This window comes from Oculina patagonica, chromosome 8 (genome assembly GCF_052425735.1).
Source record: "Oculina patagonica isolate OP01 chromosome 8, crgOcupat, whole genome shotgun sequence".
Classification (NCBI taxonomy): domain Eukaryota; kingdom Metazoa; phylum Cnidaria; class Anthozoa; order Scleractinia; family Oculinidae; genus Oculina; species Oculina patagonica.
In genome coordinates this window covers 32,465,137-32,488,139 of record NC_135765.1, presented here as the reverse complement: position 1 = coordinate 32,488,139, position 23,003 = coordinate 32,465,137, and the positions used below count along the sequence as shown (strand labels likewise).

At 39.3% G+C, this 23,003-nt stretch overlaps 4 protein-coding genes across 6 annotated transcripts; 1 reads left to right on the top strand and 3 right to left on the bottom strand.

The window, feature by feature from the left end:
• Positions 1-103: 103 nt before the first annotated feature.
• Positions 104-20,510, top strand: LOC144664499 (choline-phosphate cytidylyltransferase B-like). Of its 3 annotated transcripts, XR_013572818.1 has the most exons (8): positions 104-290; positions 712-826; positions 1,013-1,132; positions 1,628-1,779; positions 2,258-2,479; positions 3,339-3,485; positions 5,141-6,335; positions 20,213-20,510. XR_013572818.1 is itself a non-coding variant. In XM_078525661.1 (7 exons), the coding sequence occupies exons 1-7, from the start codon at positions 165-167 to the stop codon at positions 5,402-5,404; spliced, it is 1,143 nt and encodes a 380-aa protein (XP_078381787.1). In that variant the 5' UTR covers positions 104-164; the 3' UTR covers positions 5,405-6,989. The 3 variants fall into 3 exon arrangements, 2 of the variants coding, with proteins under 2 accessions (XP_078381787.1, XP_078381786.1); XM_078525661.1 differs by lacking the exon at positions 20,213-20,510 and having other exon boundaries at positions 104-287; positions 5,141-6,989; XM_078525660.1 differs by lacking the exon at positions 20,213-20,510 and having other exon boundaries at positions 5,141-6,989.
• LOC144664310 (histamine N-methyltransferase-like) lies at positions 9,072-9,581 on the bottom strand. The gene has a single exon (XM_078525411.1). It carries the CDS (start codon positions 9,579-9,581, stop codon positions 9,072-9,074), a length of 510 nt encoding a protein of 169 aa, XP_078381537.1.
• LOC144664308 (histamine N-methyltransferase-like) lies at positions 13,337-14,257 on the bottom strand. The gene has a single exon (XM_078525410.1). It carries the CDS (start codon positions 14,255-14,257, stop codon positions 13,337-13,339), a length of 921 nt encoding a protein of 306 aa, XP_078381536.1.
• Positions 18,019-18,939, bottom strand: LOC144664307 (histamine N-methyltransferase-like). Its single transcript, XM_078525409.1, has one exon. It carries the CDS (start codon positions 18,937-18,939, stop codon positions 18,019-18,021), a length of 921 nt encoding a protein of 306 aa, XP_078381535.1.
• Positions 20,511-23,003: the final 2,493 nt, after the last annotated feature.

Below are 23,003 nucleotides of genomic sequence, written 5' to 3'. Positions count from 1 at the left end.
ATCGAAGATTCACGTAAATCATCGGTAAGTTTCCGGTTTCTTTCGGGATGCTCCGTAACTAAGCACCAGTCTTCCGCTCTTTGTCCAAAGTCCCGCGTCAACTCGTGAGAAAATTGCTTTTTGTGATGACGCTTTAGTGTAAGTGAGGAAGTTCTTGTAGCAAGATGTCTTCTCCGAAGAGCTCTTCAGGAGAAGCTAGAAAACAGAATGGTTCACGGAAAAGAAAACGCCCCAGCTCCCTGGATGCGGATGCGAATGGGGCAGCCAAGAACAAAAGCATGCGCGTGGTGGTAAGAATTTGAACAAATTTGCTCGCAGCTATTAAATAGCTCCCACTTGGAGAGGAAAAACAAAATTAGCTTAGACAAGCTTTTCGTAGCAAGAGTATTGAAAGATATTTCATATTTTCTTGCATTTTTCTTGATGGCTAATTCAAGCAACGCAAGCTGTTTAGTTCTCTGTTTTTACGGCTGTTGAAATGTACAACTCGAAGCTGAAAACAATAGGACGAAAATCCCTCGTTGTCCTTTTGTTATTTGTGTACTTGCATTTTGATACTTTGCTGTTTACTGAATAACTCATTCACCTGTCTTCTATTGTAATTTCCGGGCAATTATCCGTAGAATCTACAGCTAAGATGATATAAATTGCGGCCCAGTGGATTTCTTTTAATTTTAATATTTATGCTTTGTTTTTCGCTTGGTTTTATAGGCTCCGCGTGAACCTGCCGGCTTTTTCGAGCCAGATTTGACTATTTCACCCTCAGATGAACAAGTTGTGGAAGATCTAGAACCAATAAGTTTACAAGACGCTAAAGCTGGGAAAGGTATATGTCAAAAGCTGGGATTTATTTTAACTTTTGTATTTCGATTAATTTTAAGTTAAACAAATCTTTCGCCAGCTGTTCTGCGCGCGCTTAATAAGCATTTCACGATTTGTTAAAGCGGACTACTATTTTTGGAACGCTTTTAAGACCACTTTATTTTATAACACTTATCAACTTTTCTTGTAGCAACAAGACCTATACGAGTGTACGCAGACGGAGTATATGATGTATACCATTTTGGTCATGCGAAATCCTTGATGCAAGCGAAATGCGCTTTCCCCACAGAAGTGTATTTGATGGTAGGAGGTATGAATTATAAACTTCAATTGATTATTAATGGCGATGCTTACAATTTTATCAGAACTGAAGCGCCGATTTCTTATAGTCTATTTTTACTTGCCTCGGTAAAAACAATAAAATCTGAAAACCTTTCACAGTAATGAAATTTTGACCTTTGAAATGTAACGCTATACCCCAAACAATGAGCTGATTGGTTCAAAATCCTATGGCCTGATTTTAAAATCCGACATGCAAGTCTGAAGTTCAAATAATTAAAATTCTGTAAAATTTTGTTGATTGGATTAATTCTGCAGTTTTGAAATTCATTTAGCCAGCTTAGGTCTTGATCAAAGTCCTTGGTACTTTTCATACTTTTTGTATAAAGCACGGGAGAATTTCTATTTTAATCCACTATTTTTCATAAGATAATCAATTTCATTATTTTCACCTCTCATCTACCACATTGGTGTATTAAAAACAGAGTTAACATATTTTTTTTTTTTTTTTTTTTTTTTAATACAGTTTCTAATGACGAGTTGACGCATCAATACAAAGGATTCACTGTTATGACTGAGGATGAACGGTACGAGTCTCTCAGGCACTGCCGTTATGTTGACGAGGTTGTCCGTGATGCACCCTGGACTATCACTCCTGATTTCATTGAACTTCACAAGGTGCGTAAATGGGATTGTGTAAAACATGTTACCTCATAGAGCCGGGGTGGGGGGGGCTGGGGTTACTTAACCCCCCCCCCAATATTTCCAAAAAATAAAGACTTACTAAAAGAAGAGTCTTGTAAGCCCCCCATTCCCCCCCCCCACTTCAAGTCATTAATCAGGCCCCCCACTTGAAAAAATGTTCCACTTTCCCTGTTCCTGGAGTAGTTCTTTTTTTCCACTTCATCAGTCACTTCATCATTTAAAATAATTATTCACCCTTCCACCCCCCCCTTTCTCCATTTACAACCAAAACAATAAATGGCAGACAGTATTGTCTATGCATTTATTCATTTATTCTTTTCACAAACAGTAAGGTTTCGACTGAATTTGATTTGATTTCCAGTACTTTTTTTTTCTTTCACCTGTCTGCTTAACAACAATCAGCATTGATAAATAAAGATAGTTAGTGAACAGTTTTGGTTGGGTTTTTCAGATTGATTTTGTTGCCCACGATGATTTGCCGTACAAGAGTGCAGGTGCAGAAGATATATACAAGGAAGTTAAGGCTATGGGCAAGTTTGTAGCTACCCAGAGAACAGAGGGGATTTCCACATCAGATCTTATAGCACGGATTGTCAAGGACTACGACATCTACATCAGGCGAAACTTGGCAAGAGGCTACACTGCAAAAGAGTTGAATGTCGGTTTTATTAAGGTAAATGCTTTACAGGTTTCTTAAAATAATCCGAAGGCTGCTTTAAGCAACACGCTTTGGAAGATCAGGTTTCAGTAACGTCATGTAGTCATTCAATGGGAGGCAATGTGGCCTAATAGTTAGTGAGCTGGACTCTGGATTGTGCAGTCTGGATTCAAGCCCTGGCCAGAGCTGCTGCCTTTGTTCTTGGGCAAGACACTTTACTCTCTTAATGCCTCTCTCAACTCAGGTGTATAAATGATGCTGGGGGGTAACACTGCAATGGACTAGCATCCCATCCAGGGGGGAAGCAGAAATACTTCTAGTCACTTAAAGCTGTGGAAGCTGGGATAAGCTCCAGCCTGATGGGCCCTTAGCCTGAATGCAAACCTCACTTTTACCTAATGCTGTCAAAAAACTGTTGGCGGTTTTGGTCAGCCAACTGTTGGCCAACAGTCCACTGACGATTTGTTTTCAAATCTTCTTTACTTCCCTGTGGAATAAGTAATATATCAAGCACAAGACTGACATTGTTTTATTGGGATATCCAAACACCAAGAAGAGAGTTGAAAATGATGCACAGCGGAGTATTCTTGACAAAATTTGAGGTATTGGATACTGGTAGCAGGTGAAACACTATCTTGTGTTAGATATATCCTCTCAAGCAAACCATAAGCTATGGAGTAAACGGAGAAAAAAATTATGCTAATTAAGATGGGGTATCAAAACCTCCTTCACGGCTATGATTTTCTTTGTATTAACTTGATGAATTATTAATGAGTTTTAGAATGCTCGTTGAACAAACTTATACAGTATCTACTTTAAAAAGAGAGTGCAATTGTGTGAGTTAGTGGTAATCTTTTGTATCTGACTTTTGCAGGAGAAAGAAGTTCAAGTCAGGCAGAAAATGGATGAAATCAAAGGAAAACTAACAGACAAGTCCCAAGAAATCCTTCAGAAATGGGAAGAAAAGTCACGTGACTTTATAGGCAGTTTTATTGACATGTTTGGAAGGGATGGTCGACTGGTAAGCATGATGAAGTCTTTTTCAACAACAAACATTTTTCAAGATCAAAATAACAACGCAGCAGAGAAGAATTAAAGTTACCTGTAATATACTGATGCCCATACAAATCACATTACTACAGAGCTGAATTCTCCAATTTTTTCATCTTTGTTTTATATTTATGGTACAGTGTGTATTTGGGTGAAATATATTTGCAATTGCTCAGACAATTTTGTAAGGAATATTTGTGCATTTTGTATCATGGCTTTTTTGGAATGTTTTTAAGCATTGAATCGCAAATTATTGGTTACAGGTCTTCTAATGACCTAGCTTGTGGTTTTCTGTTCAAGTTTCAGGTCAATTTGTTTTTAATATTAAGTATTTCCGTAATGCTAATAATCTGATAAATCCTCCTTTTATTGTTGTTAAGCTTTTAAAATTGTGCCAGCTAAAAATATACTTGACAAAAAGAAATTTAAACATTATCATAACTTCAAGTGATAAAATCGTAAAATTATTAAAACATTAACTTTAAGACAAGTGCTAAAATAAAAATTAAACTATACAGAGATATTAACCACTATATTTAAAATTTAACAGTGGCATAAAATCCTATAGTACTCTTGTGCAGAAACATGTCATTTAGTAAAATTACAAATACTAATTTAAATGTAAGTAAAATAAATTATTCTTAACTTTAGGACTGAAATATTAAGCAGCACATTTTTAAACAAAGGTATTTATAAAACAGAATATTGTCTTACTAAAGAAAATTCATTGAAACAGTGAAGTTAAAAAGTTAAGCTATAAACAATGATGCATTACGGTAAATAAACAAGCTTAAACACTACTGAGAGTTTTTGTTAAATTCCTTTTATTGTAAAATTTGTTGTAAGCAACATTAAACCTTTCATGTCAAAATAAAGCAGTTCTAAACTTGTTTCAATCAATGTAGTTAACTAGCAGTTGTTAAACTAAACATTCTTTGGAAGTAAATAAAAAACCTAGTGATTAACCAAGTAACTCCTTGATTGATGCTTTTATGCAAAGAGATGTGCTTAGTCAACAACCAAGTCATATCTTCTGTTGAAGGTACTTAACTTTACTTGTAATTTTCTTTTACTGAACATGACATGCTTTTCTATTGTTGTCAAATAATGAAATTTAATTTGCAGAACTGATAAACTAATTTAAATACTAACTAAAAAATTAAAGTTGCAAACAAGTTGAAAACCCAAATCTAAAACAAGTTCGGTTCTTGATTAAGTAAGCGAAGAGTTCTTTTTCCAGTATGTAACCAGTCCTCACGTATAACGCTTAGACAAAAATGTTTTATTCAGTAGAAATACAAGATCATGAATATAAAGCTAGACTTTATACCATATAGGTGACAAGGTTGATCTGTGAAAATTTCTGCCAAACATTACAGTTATTTTCCAGGATTATAGATGAGCCCAGTCAAATAATAGGGTTAACTATTTGTTGGTTTGCCATCAAGGGTTTTGCATCTGTTGACCCTGTTGTTGGTTCTCGAAACCCCTTGTTCCAAGGTTTTTTCTCATAATTTCTTGTGGTTAATTCCTATGAAACGTTTTCTAATTTTGGGATGGTTTTAGTGTAGTTTACAGTAGTATTTTTTTATATTTTTTGTAGCTAATTTATCCTTTCCTTCACAGAACCAGTTGTTTGGAAAAGGCAAGGACACAATATTTGATGCAGGGGCACGTATTAAGGGTGCAGGCGTGAGAATAAAGAGGGCACTGTCACCTGGACGAAACATAGACCCTTTATATGACGAGTCCCCATCAATCTCTCCATCTTCGTCACCCAAAGTTCCACGCCTATCTTTTGACCCTGAGATTAGCGATGATGATGATGATGACGATGATGATTACTACAACAAATCTGGTGGTGGGGAAAAAGTTAATCAAGCAGTGTAATGGATCCTTGCTTTATCACACTGTCATTAAATAATATATTTTTATTGTTGTCTGAACGGCAACCTGAGTGGGAATTATCAGCAAAATGAGAGAAAAAGGTTGTTTTATTGTGAGGTTGATTGTTGGCAAAGGGTTGTTGATGTGTGACTGTACATTATGGTACCAGAATTTAGTCCCAGGGGGACTTCCATATGAAAGGGACTGGGATGCTCATCAGAAACTTTTAAATGAACCCCAAAGAGGACCAGTCTGGGCATTGTTGAAGCTTTTTTGACACCTTAAAAACGCCATTTTAAATTTCTAATTGGCCAAGACAACCATCGTGATTATTACAGCACTTTTTATATCTTAATGTTTAACCCAAAACGAGACCTTGATTGCTAAGTGAGAACAAAACTTATCCGTGATTTACACCCCTAAAAAGATAAATAAATGACATTAGTTTACCCTCGGTAACTGATTTAGCACAAGTGCTAATGGGGCGGAGGATTCAAACATTAGAAATAAATATTACAAATTAAACATACCGGTAACAAGGTTAAAAAAATCCCACCTGGTAGGAGGCAGATCAGTTGTGTATTTACGAGCATGGCTGTGGAGTCGAATTCTGATCTACTGTGAAACAACTCCAGGCAGTGGTCAGAACGGGACTTGAACCCGATACCTTCATATAATTTTCAAGTCCAACGCCCTAACAACTCAGCCACTCTGCCTTCTAGGCAAGATGGTAAGAGTCCCCATCCCTTTCATATGGAAGTTCCGCCCCCCTCATGACGGGAGGTATTGAGAAAGGTTGTGAACAACTTAATGCATTAATTATTGTGACTGACGCAAATTAATAATTATTTATTGTGAACTCTCAAAAGATAGAGATGAATATAAGTTCATGTAATACATGATTTATTTTTTTGCTTGTCAGTCTTACAAGCAGGTCATTTCATGATCATGCGAAGCTATTAAAAATGAACTAAAAAATACGGTACACAAGAAATTTCGCATTCATTTGTAATATATTTGGGTCCTTTTAAATATTTGGCTGAAAACCCAATATGTGACCATTCAAATGAGACTATTGAGCAGAACTTCGCAAGGTGCTGTTTATTTGTCAATATGAAATAATTTTGATACTGACATGATAAAATAAACAGATTTGTACAACAGCAAGGGTTGAAATTAAATATTTATTTACAAAACTTTACAACATCTATGTGATATCACAAAATTGAGTGCTTAATATTATGTAACTACATGTACCAGCATAATTAAAGAACAGCTTAATAAAAATTCCAGTTTTACAAAACAGAAATATATTATCTAGCCATTATTTTTTCAATGCATTTAAAAGTACAGTAACACTCTGTTAGCTAAGGTTGAAATTCATAGTCTTGAGTGTTTTATTTAATAAGGAACAGTTTTAATAATAATGCAACCATTTAGTCATTGTCACTAAACAACCTTCCCCGTGTATCGTGAATTTTGTACGAAAACAAAACATTTATTAAGAGACTGATCTTTGTTAAATCAATTTATTTGCTATTGCTGTTTCTGTAAATAGGATCAGAAATAAAAGAATATTGATAATATATTTGTTTATGATTTTATTCTTTATGTGAATGTTCCTTGTTTGGGAACAGTCTTCGTTTTCGGCAAATCCCCGTAAAGAACCCGAAGTGGCCCGATTCTTTCAGAAACACAGCACCAGTTCTCTGGAAGCTGTGACGTCATCATGTGGCCATGATATGTCATGTTAGTTAGCAACAACCCTGCTGAATACCGCGGGCACAGTTACCGTAAACAACAGCAAGAGTTCTCGGTTCACTACAATACGAGTTTACCGTGCTGTTATACTTGGTCAAGAAAACGCGCAAAATATGAGCCGGTAATACACTGTAGAACGGCAAAAATACGGACGACAACCCGAGCAACAACATGGCCGGGCTAAACAATTCAAACTTTGACTCGTTTACGTCTCTTAACGGTTTTGCCCCTGGAGTAAAGTAGAGGAATCGCCTTTCTGAACGTTTTGTCGCGATTGGGTTCGATGCCGCCCTTTGGTGAGCCTTGTGGCCAGGTCAAGGTCCAAGGTGACACTTCTAGGGCGCGAACGCGTTGAAAATGCGTGTATTCGGTTTTCCCCCTGGAGTAAAGTCAAGAAAACGCCTTTCTGAACGTTTTGGCGGGATCGAGTTCGATGCCGCCCTTTTGTGAGCCTTGTATGACCCAGGCTGAGGTCCAAGGTGAAACTTGCCGTGCGCAAACGCGTTGAAAACGCGTGCAATCGGTTTTCCTCCTGGAGGAAAGTCGAGAAAACGCCTCTGAACGTTTTATCGCGATCAAGTTTGATGCCGCCATTTGGTGAGCCTTGTATGGCCCAGGTCGAGGTCCAAGGTGAAACGTGTCGTGCGCAAAAGCGTTGGAAACGCGTGCAATCGGTTTTCCTCCTGGAGGAAAGTCGAGAAAACGCCTTTCTGAACGTTTTGGCGCGATCGAGTTCGATGCCGCCCTGTGGTGAGCCTTGTATGGCCCAGGTCGAGGTCCAAGGTGAAACGTGCCGTGCGCAAATGCGTTGGAAACGCATGCAATCGGTTTTTCCCCTAGAGGAAAGTCGAGGAATCGCCTTTCTGAACGTTTTGGCGCGATCGAATTCGATTCCGCCCTTTGGTGAGCCTTTTATGGCCTAGGTCGAGGTCCAAGGTGAAACGTGCCGTGCGTTTGACCAAAGGTTTGTTTGATAGTTTTATTAAAGAGTCGTTTCAATATAAGCGTCCTTTGCAGTACTAACATAATAACAACTTCGCAATACTTTTCCGTTTCGAGCAGAAATAATATAATTGTATTGAATTTACAAATTTTAAACACTTAAAAATATATTCTTTTTAAAATCTCAGCCTCGGGTTTATTCTTAAAATATTCTTAAAATTTCGCAATTTTAGCCTCAATATTCTTATAAAATATATTCTTATAGAAAAAAGAGTGTGAAGGATGACTTCTGTTTATGCAGTTTATGTCCCTTTACACGATCTTGTAAATGTCCGCGCGTGTCGCCTTTAAACCCGCATCACAAAGGTCACATTGGAATCTATAAACGACACATTGTTTGTTGGTTTACAATCAATGGCTTTGTCTCATGCACTTAGCATGCGCCTCAGACAAAACTTTACCCTAAGCCGGGGTTAGATTACGTCTGCGACGCAGGCCGCATGCACTTTGAGACCTCAAAGTGCATGAGACGCGAGTGACCTCGACTTTTACAATCCTTTTAGAATTATTACAGCCCTTGTCTTCCAGTGGATTATCTTTCTCCCAAGATCATCATCAACGCATACATTTTGCCAAAAACGAAAAATTTTCTTAAGATTATCTTGGCTGGCAGTCTCACTAACATTAACACAATGTGTCAGGAAATCCAGCAGTTTATTTCCCTGCTCAGATGAACGATCAAAGATGGCTGTTATGTCACAGGGTTTGGTCTCGCCTGCACATTCTGCGTACTTCCAGCCGTTTTTAGCGACATCTCTAACATCTTTACTGCTGTAGAAAGCTCCCGGGTTCAAAATCAAGCCTTGGTTGGAAAATACTCTTCCATACTTCACAATGGGATTGTCTTCATCGTTTATGATAGATATAATGACTCCTTTTGTCCCAAGTTCTTTCTCGTAGCAATGCTTCAGTGCTGTTTCAAGCCAGCATAGTAGATGCTATGTATAAAGTGGACTACATCAAATTTCACATCCTCTTCCTTCTTCTGTTCAACGTACTTCTGGTAGGTCATTGCGCACCATTCAAATTCAACATCTGCTATAATCGATGCTATAATCTTCAAACTTTCCGGCAAATGTTCTGCTTTAGCGCGAAATCCTTCCAACCTTTCTTTGTCTGGTTCGATGGCACGTTCAAATATTTGAGCTTTCTTGTTTTTTCCTGGGTAGAGTTTGCTTAGAATCTCAAGGAAGGCCAGGTCATTTTCGCCGTCACCACTTCCAACACTGAGAATAGAAAATGGCGACTGATCTTTAAGGCGATCGCGGACATAATCAGCGATAATTGTAAAAACATGGTCTTCAATACACTCCAACGTTCGGTTTCCTGGCCCCAATAATGCTGCTTGAAAACTCTGCAGCGATTGTAAATAAGCTTCAGGACGAGAAACAAGCGAGCAACCAACAAGTTGAGACATTTTGATGAGAAGGCTTCTGCGGGACAGTCAGCGGCTGATACGGGCGGGCTCACAGGCGTTTCCTTTTCCCGTACGACACGTACATAAAAGAAAGTGCGAAAAAAGGACGTTAAAAATGATTTAACGAAGAAATTAACCTCTAGATTGTAAACGTTAAGTCTTAACGCGATATAAAAATAGGAAACATAAGCGAGAGCGCCGTTTTCCGTGAATGTAGTGTTGCGCAAGGTCTGAAATCCTTGTCACGCCTGTTGTCATGCAAATATAAAACATCTGTAGCCTGCGTTGTAGCCGGACGTGTCACAAAATCTTCGCGGGGTTTTAGTCGTCTGCAACGCAGGCTAATATCACGGTATCGTGATGGCGGCCGAAGTTTTTGTCTTGTCCATTTCACACTTGTACATGTCGGTGAGATTAAAAATAACTTGAAAAAATTATAAAAAAAAATAATTGTTGCAAGAATATGAGATAAACCATGTAAATTTTAATTAAGCCCTAAAGGGGACTAACTTATTGTCTGAAACATATTATTGTCCTTATTGTTATTTCTGGGAGGCGCGGTGGCCTAATGGTTAGTGCGCCGGACTCCGGATCGAGCGGTCCGGGTTCGAGGCCTAGCCGGTGTCACTGTGTTGTTTTCTGGGGCAAGACACTTTACTCTCATAGTGCCTCTCTCCACCCAGGTGTATAAATTGGTACGGGCGACATAAAGCTGGGGGGTACCCTGCAATAGTCAAAAATCCCATTCAGGGGATTCAGGGAAATATTCCTAGCCGCTTAATGCTACGGAAACCGGAATAAGCTCCCGCAAGCGTGTGCCACTTTGGCTTGAGGCTTCCTTTAAAGGGGACCAATCTGGGAATTGCTCAAGCTTTTTTTTTCACCCAGATAAATTTTCCATGCCTGGTTAGTCTTAGACAGCCAACACAATATGAAGGCACTTTTTATTTCTTCATGTGCAGCCCTAAACAAGACCTTGATTGCTTAATTAATATACCGGTATTTTAATTTATGTCCAGAACACCCTAGGTGGAACAAAAATCCATAATTTACTCCCCTAAGCAAGATGGTAGGCATCTCCATCCCTTTTATATGGAAGTTCCCCACCCCTCACTCCAAGAATTGAGTAAGGTAGTGAACAACTTAATGCATTAATTATTGTGACTGACACAAATTAATAATTATTTATTGCAAACTCTAAAAAGATGGAGGTGAATATACATTCATGTAATAAATGATTTATTTTTTTGCTTGTCAGTCTTACAAGCAGGTCATTTCAATTAAATTGTCATATGACCATGCGAAGCTATTAAAAATGAACTAAAAAATACGGTACACAAGAAATTTCCCATTCATTTGTAATATATTTGGGTCCTTTTAAATATTTGGCTGAAAACCCAATGTTGTGACCATTCGAATGAGACTATGAGCAACACTTTCGCAAGGTGCTGTTTATTTGTCAATATGAAATAATTTTGACACTGATCTTATAAAATGTACACATACAAAAACAAGGTTGAAATTATTTATTCACAAAACTTTGCAACATCTATGTGAAATCACAAAATTCAGTGCATAATAATATGTCATTACCATCATAATTATTAAAATTAAAGAACAGCTCAATAAAAATTCCAGTTTTACAAAACAAAAATATATTATCTAGCCATTATTTTTTCAATGCATTAAAAAACACAGGAACACTCTGTTAGCAAAGGTGGAAGTTCATAGTCTTGAGTGTTTTATTTAATAAGGAACAGTTTTAATAATAACGCTACCATTTAGAAATTGTCACTAAAGAACCTTCTCTGTATCGTGAATTTTGTACGGAAAAAACAATTAAGAGACTGATCTTTGTTAAATCAATTTATTTGCTATTGCTGTTTCTGTAAAAAGGATCAGAAATAAAAGAATGTTGATAATATTTCTTGTTTATGATTTTAATTCTTTTTGTGAATGTTTCTTGTTTGGGAACAGCCTTCGTTTTCGGCTAATCTCCGTAAAGAACCCGAAGTGGCCCGATTCTTATATTCCAGTCAGAAACACAGCACAAGTACTCTAAAAGCTGTGACGTCAGCATGTGGCCATAATGATGTCATGTTACCTAGCAACAACCCTGCCGAATATCCCGGACTCAGTTAACGTAATCTACAGCAAGAGTTCAATACAATACGAGTTTACCGTGCTGTTACTTGGTCAAGAGAACGCGCAAAATATGAGCCGGTAATACACTGTAGAACAGGGCAAAAATAAGGACGACAAGCGGAGCAACAAAATGGCCGGACTAAACAATTTAAACTTTGACTTGTTTACGTCCCTTATCGGTTTTCCCCTAGGAGAAAGTCGAGAAAATAGCTTTCTCAACGTTTTGGCGCAATCAAGTTCGATGCCGCCCTTTGGTGAGCCTTGTATGGGCCAGGTCAAGGTCCAAGGTGACACTTCTCGGGCGCGAACGCGTTGAAAATGCGTGTAATGGGTTTTCCCCCGGTGTAAAGTCAAGAAAACGCCTTTCTGAACGTTTTGGCGCGATCGAGTTCGATGCCGCCCTTTTGTGAGCCTTGTATGACCCAGGCTGAGGTCCAAGGTGAAACTTGCCGTGCGCAAACGCGTTGAAAACGCGTGCAATCGCGGTCAGTCCCCTGGGAGAAAGTCAAGAAAACATCTTTCTGAACGTTTTGGCGCGATCGAGTTCGATTCTTCCCTTTGGGAGCCTTGTATGGCCCAGGTTGAGGTCACTGGCCAAGGTGAAACTTGCCGTGCGCAAACGCGTGGGAGACGCGTGCAATCGGTTTTCCTCCTGGAGGAAAGTCGAGAAAACGCCTCTGAACGTTTTATCGCGATCAAGTTTGATGCCGCCATTTGGTGAGCCTTGTATGGCCCAAGTCGAGGTCCAAGGTGAAACGTGCCGTGCACAAATGCGTTGGAAACGCATGCAATCGGTTTTCCCCCAAGAGGAAAGTCGAGGAATCGCCTTTCTGAACGTTTTGGCGCGATCGAGTTCGATGCCGCCCTGTGGTGAGCCTTGTATGACCCAGGTCGAGGTCCAAGGTGAAACTTGTCGTGCGCAAAAGCGTTGGAAACGCGTACAATCGGTTTTCCCCCAAGGGGAAAGTTGAGAAAACGCCTTTCTGAACGTTTTGGCGCGATCGAATTCGATTCCGCCCTTTGGTGAGCCTTTTATGGCCTAGGTCGAGATCCAAGGTGAAACTTGTCGTGCGTTTGACCAAAGGTTTGTTTGATAGTTTTATTAAAGAGTCGTTTCAATATAAGCGTCCTTTGCAGTACTAACATAATAACAACTTCGCAATACTTTTCCGTTTCGAGCAGAAATAATATAATTGTATTGAATTTACAAATTTTAAACACTTAAAAATATATTCTTTTTAAAATCTCAGCCTCGGGTTTATTCTTAAAATATTCTTAAAATTTCGCAATTTTAGCCTCAATATTCTTATAAAATATATTCTTATAGAAAAAAGAGTGTGAAGGATGACTTCTGTTTATGCAGTTTATGTCCCTTTACACGATCTTGTAAATGTCCGCGCGTGTCGCCTTTAAACCTGCATCACACAGGTCACATTGGAATCAATAAACGACACATTGTTTGTTGGTTTACAATGAATGGCTTTGTCTCATGCACTTAGCCTGCGCCTCAGACAAAACTTAACCCTAAGCCGGGGTTAGATTACGTCTGCGACGCAGGCCGCATGCACTTTGAGACCTCAAAGTGCATGGGACGCGAGTGACCTCGACTTTTACAATCCTTTTAGAATTATAACTGCCCTTGTCTTCCAGTGGATTATCTTTCTCCCAAGATCATCATCAACGCATACATTTTGCCAAAAACGAAAAATTTTCTTAAGATTATCTTGGTTGGCAGTCTCTCTAACATTAACACAATGTGTCAGGAAATCCAGTAGCTTATTTCCCTGCTCAGATGAACGATCAAAGATGGCTGTTATGTCACAGGGTTTGAAGTTGGCTGGACATTCCACGTATTTCCAACCGTTCTTTTCAGCGACATCTCTAACATCTTTGTTGCTGTAGTAAGCTCCAGGATTCAAAATCAAGCCTTGGTCAGAAAATACTCTTCCATACTTCACAATGGGATTGTCTTCATCGTTTATGATAGGTATAATGACTCCTTTTGTCCCAAGTTCTTTCTCGTAGCAATGCTTCAGTGCTGTTTCAAGGCCAGCATAGTAGAGACTGTGTATAAAGTGCACTACATCAAATTTCACATCCTCTTCCTTCTTCTGTTCAACGTACTTCTGGTAGGTCATTGCGCACCATTCAAATTCAACATCTGCTATAATCTTCAAACTTTCTGGCAAATGTTCTGCTTTAGCGCGGAATCCTTCCAACCTTTCTTTGTCTGGTTCGATGGCGCGTTCAAATATTTGAGCTTTCTTGTTTTTTCCTGGGTAGAGTTTGCTTAGAATCTCAATGAAGGGCAGGTCATTTTCGCCGTCACCACTTCCAACACTGAGAATGGAAAATGGCGACTGATCTTTAAGGCGATCGCGGACATAATCAGCGATAATTGTAAAAACATGGTCTTCAATACACTCCAACGTTCGGTTTCCTGGCCCCAATAATGCTGCTTGAAAACTCTGCAGCGATTGTAAATAAGCTTCAGGACGAGAAACAAGCGAGCAACCAACAAGTTGAGACATTTTGATGAGAAGGCTTCTGCGGGACAGTCAGCAGCTGATACAGGCGGGCTCACAGGCGTTTCCTTTTCCCGTACGACACGTACATAAAAGAAAGTGCGAAAAAAGGACGTTAAAAATGATTTAACGAAGAAATTAACCTCTAGATTGTAAACGTTAAGTCTTAACGCGATATAAAAATAGGAAACATAAGCGAGAGCGCCGTTTTCCGTGAATGTAGTGTTGCGCAAGGTCTGAAATCCTTGTCACGCCTGTTGTCATGCAAATATAAAACATCTGTAGCCTGCGTTGTAGCCGGACGTGTCACAAAATCTTCGCGGGGTTTTAGTCGTCTGCAACGCAGGCTAATATCACGGTATCGTGATGGCGGCCGAAGTTTTTGTCTTGTCCATTTCACACTTGTACATGTCGGTGAGATTAAAAATAACTTGAAAAAATTATAAAAAAAAATAATTGTTGCAAGAATATGAGATAAACCATGTAAATTTTAATTAAGCCCTAAAGGGGACTAACTTATTGTCTGAAACATATTATTGTCCTTATTGTTATTTCTGGGAGGCGCGGTGGCCTAATGGTTAGTGCGCCGGACTCCGGATCGAGCGGTCCGGGTTCGAGGCCTAGCCGGTGTCACTGTGTTGTTTTCTGGGGCAAGACACTTTACTCTCATAGTGCCTCTCTCCACCCAGGTGTATAAATTGGTACGGGCGACATAAAGCTGGGGGGTACCCTGCAATAGACAAAAATCCCATTCAGGGGATTCAGGGAAATATTCCTAGCCGCTTAATGCTACGGAAACCGGAATAAGCTCCCGCAAGCGTGTGCCACTTTGGCTTGAGGCTTCCTTTAAAGGGGACCAATCTGGGAATTGCTCAAGCTTTTTTTTCACCCAGATAAATTTTCCATGCCTGGTTAGTCTTAGACAGCCAACACAATATGAAGGCACTTTTTATTCCTTCATGTGCAGCCCTAAACAAGACCTTGATTGCTTAATTAATATACCGGTATTTTAATTTATGTCCAGAACACCCTAGGTGGAACAAAAATCCATAATTTACTCCCCTAAGCAAGATGGTAGGCATCTCCATCCCTTTTATATGGAAGTTCCCCACCCCTCACTCCAAGAATTGAGTAAGGTAGTGAACAACTTAATGCATTAATTATTGTGACTGACACAAATTAATAATTATTTATTGCAAACTCTAAAAAGATGGAGGTGAATATAAATTCATGTAATAAATGATTTATTTTTTTGCTTGTCAGTCTTACAAGCAGGTCATTTCAATTAAATTGTCATATGACCATGCGAAGCTATTAAAAATGAACTAAAAAATACGGTACACAAGAAATTTCCCATTCATTTGTAATATATTTGGGTCCTTTTAAATATTTGGCTGAAAACCCAATGTTGTGACCATTCGAATGAGACTATGAGCAACACTTTCGCAAGGTGCTGTTTATTTGTCAATATGAAATAATTTTGACACTGATCTTATAAAATGTACACATACAAAAACAAGGTTGAAATTATTTATTCACAAAACTTTGCAACATCTATGTGAAATCACAAAATTCAGTGCATAATAATATGTAATTACCATCATAATTATTAAAATTAAAGAACAGCTTAATAAAAATTCCAGTTTTACAAAACAAAAATATATTATCTAGCCATTATTTTTTCAATGCATTAAAAAACACAGGAACACTCTGTTAGCAAAGGTGGAAATTCATAGTTTTGAGTGTTTTATTTAATAAGGAACAGTTTTAATAATAACGCTACCATTTAGAAATTGTCACTAAAGAACCTTCTCTGTATCGTGAATTTTGTACGGAAAAAACAGTTAAGAGACTGATCTTTGTTAAATCAATTTATTTGCTATTGCTGTTTCTGTAAAAAGGATCAGAAATAAAAGAATATTGATAATATTTCTTGTTTATGATTTTAATTCTTTTTGTGAATGTTTCTTGTTTGGGAACAGTCTTCGTTTTCGGCAAATCTCCGTAAAGAACCCGAAGTGGCCCGATTCTTATATTCCAGTCAGAAACACAGCACAAGTACTCTAAAAGCTGTGACGTCAGCATGTGGCCATAATGATGTCATGTTACCTAGCAACAACCCTGCCGAATATCCCGGGCTCAGTTAACGTAATCTACAGCAAGAGTTCAATACAATACGAATTTACCGTACTGTTACTTGGTCAAGAGAACGTGCAAAATATGAGCCGGTAATACACTGTAGAGCAGGGCAAAAATAAGGACGACAAGCGGAGCAACAAAATGGCCGGACTAAACAATTTAAACTTTGACTTGTTTACGTCCCTTATCGGTTTTCCCCTAGGAGAAAGTCGAGAAAATAGCTTTCTCAACGTTTTGGCGCAATCAAGTTCGATGCCGCCCTTTGGTGAGCCTTGTATGGGCCAGGTCAAGGTCCAAGGTGACACTTCTCGGGCGCGAACGCGTTGAAAATGCGTGTAATGGGTTTTCCCCCGGTGTAAAGTCAAGAAAACGCCTTTCTGAACGTTTTGGCGCGATAGAGTTCGATGCCGCCCTTTTGTGAGCCTTGTATGACCCAGGCTGAGGTCCAAGGTGAAACTTGTCGTGCGCAAAAGCGTTGGAAAGGCGTGCAATTGGTTTTCCTCCTGGAGGAAAGTGGAGAAAACGCCTTTCTGAACGTTTTGTCGCGATTGGGTTCGATGCCGCCCTTTGGTGAGCCTTGTTTGGGCCAGGTCAAGGTCCAAGGTGACACTTCTAGGGCGCGAACGCGTTGAAAATGCGTGTATTCGGTTTTCCCCCTGGAGTAAAGTCAAGAAAACGCCTTTCTGAACGTTTTGGCGGGATCGAGTTCGATGCCGCCCTTTTGTGAGCCTTGTATGACCCAGGCTGAGGTCCAAGGTGAAACTTGCCGTGCGCAAATGCGTTGGAAACGCATGCAATCGGTTTTCCCCCTGGAGGAAAGTGGAGGAATCGCCTTTCTGAACGTTTTGTCGCGATCGAGTTCGATGCCGCCCTGTGGTGAGCCTTGTATGGCCCAGGTCGAGGTCCAAGGTAAAACTTGTCGTGCGCAAAAGCGTTGGAAACGCGTACTATCGGTTTTCCCCCAAGGGGAAAGTTGAGAAAACGCCTTTCTGAACGTTTTGGCGCGATCGAGTTCGATTCCGCCCTTTGGTGAGCCTTTTATGGCCTAGGTCGAGATCCAAGGTGAAACTTGTCGTGCGTTTGACCTAAGGTTTGTTTGATAGTTTTATTTAAGAGTCGTTTCAATATAAGCGTCCTTTGCAGTACTAACATAATTACAACTTCGCAATACTTTTCCGTTTCGAGCAGAAATAATATAATTGTATTGAATTTACAAATTTTAAACACTTAAAAATAAATTCTTTTCAAAATCTCAGCCTCGGGTTTATTCTTTCGCCATTCTTAAAATATTCTTAAAATTTCGCAAAATTCAGCCTCAATATTCTTATAAAATATATTCTTATAGAAAAAAGAGTGTGAAGGATGACTTCTGTTTATGCAGTTTATGTCCCTTTACACGATCTTGTAAATGTCCGCGCGTGTCGCCTTTAAACCCGCATCACAAAGGTCACATTGGAATCAATAAACGACACATTGTTTGTTGGTTTACAATCAATGGCTTTGTCTCATGCACTTAGCCTGCGCCTCAGACAAAACTTTACCCTAAGCCGGGGTTAGATTACGCCCGCGACGCAGGCCGCATGCACTTTGAGACCTCAAAGTGCATGAGACTCGAGTGACCTCGACTTTTACAATCCTTTTAGAATTATTACAGCCCTTGTCTTCCAGTGGATTATCTTTCTCCCACGATCATCATCAACGCATACATTTTGCCAAAAACGAAAAATTTTCTTAAGATTATCTTGGTTGGCAGTCTCTCTAACATTAACACAATGTGTCAGGAAATCCAGTAGCTTATTTCCCTGCTCAGATGAACGATCAAAGATGGCTGTTATGTCACAGGGTTTGAAGTTAGCTGGACATTCCACGTATTTCCAACCGTTCTTTTCAGCGACATCTCTAACATCTTTGTTGCTGTAGTAAGCTCCAGGATTCAAAATCAAGCCTTGGTCAGAAAATACTCTTCCATACTTCACAATGGGATTGTCTTCATCGTTTATGATAGATATAATGACTCCTTTTGTCCCAAGTTTTTTCTCGTAGCAACGCTTCAGTGCTGTTTCAAGGCCAGCATAGTAGAGACTGTGTATAAAGTGCACCACATCAAATTTCACATCAGCTTTCTTCTTCTGTTCAACGTACTTCTGGTAGGTCATTGCGCACCATTCAAATTCAACATCTGCTATAATCTTCAAACTTTCCGGCAAATGTTCTGCTTTAGCGCGGAATCCTTCCAACCTTTCTTTGTCTGGTTCGATGGCGCGTTCAAATATTTGAGCTTTCTTGTTTTTTCCTGGGTAGAGTTTGCTTAGAATCTCAAGGAAGGGCAGGTCACTTTCGCCGTCACCACTTCCAACACTGAGAATGGAAAATGGCGACTGATCTTTAAGGCGATCGCGGACATAATCAGCGATAATTGTAAAAACATGGTCTTCAATACACTCCAACGTTCGGTTTCCTGGCCCCAATAATGCTGCTTGAAAACTCTGCAGCGATTGTAAATAAGCTTCAGGACGAGAAACAAGCGAGCAACCAACAAGTTGAGACATTTTGATGAGAAGGCTTCTGCGGGACAGTCAGCGGCTGATACAGGCGGACTCACAGGCGTTTTCTTTTCCCGTACGACACGTACATAAAAGAAAGCGTGGAAAACGGTAGTTAATAATAATTTAACGAAGAAATTAACCTCTAGATTGTAAACTTTAAGTCTTAACGCTATATAAAAATAGGAAACATAAGCGAGAGCGCCGTTTTCCGTGAATGTAGTGTTGCGCAAGGTCTGAAAGTCCTTGTCACGCCAAATATAAAACATCTGTAGCCTGCGTTGTAGCCGGATGTGTCACAAAATCTTCGCGGGGTTTTAGTCGTCTGCAACGCAGGCTAATATCACGGTATCGTGATGGCGGCCCAAGTTTTGTGTCTTGTCCATTTCACACTTGTACATGTAGGTGAGATTAAAATAACTTGAAAAAATTATAAAAAAAATTGTTGCAAGAATATGAGATAAGCCGTGTAAATTTTAATTAAGCCCTAAAGGGGACTAACTTATTGTCTTATTGTCATATTATTGTCGTTATTGTTATTTCTGGGAGGCGCGGTGGCCTAATGGTTAGTGCGCCGGACCGAATCGGCGTCGAATAGGCCTCGAACCCAGATCGAGCGGTCCGGGTTCGAGGCCTAGCCGGTGTCACTGTGTTGTGCTCTTGGGCAAGACACTTTACTCTCATAGTGCCTCTCTCCACCCAGGTGTATAAATTGGTACGGGCGACATAAAGCTGGGGGGTACCCTGGGATGGACTAGCATCCCATTCAGGGGGGAGTAGAAATATTCCTAGCCGCTTATGCTATGAAACCTGGATAAGCTCTGGCAAGTATGGACCACTTTGGCTCGAGGCTTCTCTTAAAAGGGACCAATCTGGGAATGGCTCAAGCTTTTTTTTTCACCCAGATAAATTTTTCATGCCTGGTTAGTCTTAGACAGCCAACACAATATGAAGGCACTTTTTATTTCTTCATGTGCAGCCCTAAACAAGACCTTGATTGCTAAATTAATATATTTAAATTTTATGTCCAGAACACCCTAAGTGAAACAAAAATCCATAATTTACTCCCCTAAGCAAGATGGTAGGCATCTCCATCCCTTTTATACGAAAAGTCCCCACCCCTCACTCCAGGAATTGAGTAAGGTGTGAACAACTTAATGCATTAATTGTAACTGACACAAATTAATAATTATTGCAAACTCTCAAAAGATAGAGATGAATAAAAAACTTGTTCATGTAATACATGATTTATTTTTTTGCTTGTCAGTCTTACAAGCAGGTCATTTCAATTAAATGGTCTTATGATCATGCGATGCTATTAAAAATGAACTAAAAAATACGGTACACAAGAAATTTCGCATTCATTTGTGATAGATTTGGGTCCTTTTAAATATTTGGCTGAAAACCCAATGTGTGACCATTCAAATGAGACTATTGAGCAGAACTTTGGCAAGGTGCTGTTTATTTGTCAATATGAAATAATTTTGACACTGATATTATAAAATGTACACATTTCTACAAAAGCAAGGTTGAAATTATTTATTTACAAAACTTTAAAACATCTATGTGAAATCACAAAAGTGCTTAATAATATGTAACTTCTATTATAATTATTAAAGAACAGCTTAATAAAAATTCCAGTTTTACAAAACAAAAATATATTACCTAGCCATTATTTTTTCAATGCATTGAAAACACAGTAACACTCTGTTAGCTAAGGTTGAAATTCATAGTTTTGAGTGTTTTATTTAATAAGGAACAGTTTTAATAATAACGCTACCATTTAGTATTGTCACTGAAGAACCTACCCTGTATCGTGAATTTTGTACGAAATATCTTTAAGAGGCTGATCTTTGTTAAATCAATTTATTTGCTATTGCTGTTTCTGTAAAAAGGATCAGAAATAAAAGAATATTGATAATTATTTTTTATGAAATTTAACTCTTTATGTGAATGTTCCTTGTTTGGAAACAGTCTTCGTTTTCGGCTAATCTCCGTAAAGAAGCCGAAGTGGCCCGATTCTTATATTCCAGTCAGAAACACAGCACCAATACTCTAAAAGCTGTGACGTCAGCATGTGGCCATGATGATGTCATGTTACTTAGCAACAACCCTGCCGAATACCGCGGGCTCAGTTAACGTAATCAACAGCAAGAGTTCTCGGCTCACTACAATACGAGTTAACTGTACTGTTAGTTGGTCAAGAGAACGCGAGTATGAGCGCAAGTATGAGCCGGTAATACACTGTATTACCGTACCCAAGTTCGCAAGTAGCCAATCAGAAGCGCGATCTACTGTCTTGATATCCTACGATATCAAGTCACTGACCTGATATGCCACGATATCATGGCCACTTTCACGTAAAGTAGTGTTACCGTACGATGAATTAAAAAGAGGCTTTAACAATGATACAGAACCTCGTATTTAAAGTTTAGCTGTTGTTCCCGTTCTTAAAAGGAAAAAAAACTTTCCCGCCAAACTCGGCTAAACTTGTGCGCGCTCACCTGTTGCGCGATGTTTGCCGAAGAGTACTGAAACATTCAGAGTGAAGTCGAAGTTCGTAAAGTTTTTGTAAAAGAGAATAAAACTTCAAACAACTTCAAACAAACGAGTAAGAAAAAAAATCAAAAAAGCCTTGTATGGCCCAGATCGACGTCCAAGGTGAAACTTGTCGTGCGCAAATGCGTTGGAAATGCGTGCAATCGGTTTTCCCCCAAGAGGAAAGTCGAGGAATCGCCTTTCTGAACGTTTTGTCGCGATCGAGTTCGAGGCCGCCCTGTGGTGAGCCTTGTATGGCCCAGGTCGAGGTCCAAGGTGAAACTTATCGTGCGTTTGACCAAAGGTTTGTTTTATAGTTTTATTAAAGAGTCCTTTCAATAAGTGTCCTTTGCAGTATGTTAATACTTCCCTTCATATCGTTTAGCTTCATTTACAATACTTTTCCGTTTCAAGCAGAAAAAGTAGTACAGTTCATAAAGTTACTGTCAGCATACTCCTACCATTTAGTTATACTAGTATACACCTAATTGAAGAAACGTTAACCATGTGAAAAGCATTAACCATGAACGATGTGACTAATCTATATAACCCAATTGTATTCTGGGGAGACAGGCTTGGTAAGCTAAGTGATATTCCTTTTATTGATAATCAAGACATTTTCTTTCTTTGAGAGCCTTTAGAGCATGATTTATGCAACCTGTCTCATTATCGTGTTTATTTTGTCAGAGACAACGATTATTTCCCCATTTCCCAGTAAACATTTGGGTCGCATTATTCATGGTTTATGCTTTTCATGGGTCAACGATTATTCAATCGGGTGTATGTACAAAATATAAATGACAAAAGTATTTAAAGCAGTGTTAAGCCTGGTTTTCACTAGCGACGCTAGCATGCACAAGCGCAAGGATAACAGCTCTTATTTCACCGTTAAAACGGCTTCGACTCAAGCAAAAACACAAGCGCATTGCATTTTGATGCTTGCGCTTGTGCTTGCCAATCAACATTTGTCCTTTTTGCGTGCTTGCGCTTGTGCTTGCGAGTTGCGACGCTAGGCTCTTAATAGCGCCAAATTATCATAAAAAGAGAGCGCTAAAATAACATTACACGAATACTTTCGCACTAATGGAGTCCGATTGCACGTTAGATTGGCTTTTAGCTGTCTTTAAACAACATCTCGTGCGCTAAACAGTCAAACTTATTTCTGCCTTTCTTTAGGACCGTAAAACGCCTCAGTTAGTGTCCAGGGGCCTTCGCGTGTATGTTGTTATGGTTTTTGAAAATAGAGGATGGCTTCAATCTGTTTACGCAGCTCATGTACCTTTTCACGTTCTTGTAAATGTCCGCGCGTCTAGCCTTCATAACCCGCATCACACAGGTCACATTAGAATCTATAAACGACACATTGTTTGTTGGTTTACAATCAATGGCTTTGTCTCATGCACTTAGGTCACTTAGCCTGCGCCTCAGACGAAACTTAACCCTTGGTAAGCCGGGGTTAGATTACGTCTGCGACGCAGGCTACATGCACTTTGAGACCTCAAAGTGCATGAACACGCCAGTGACCTCGACGT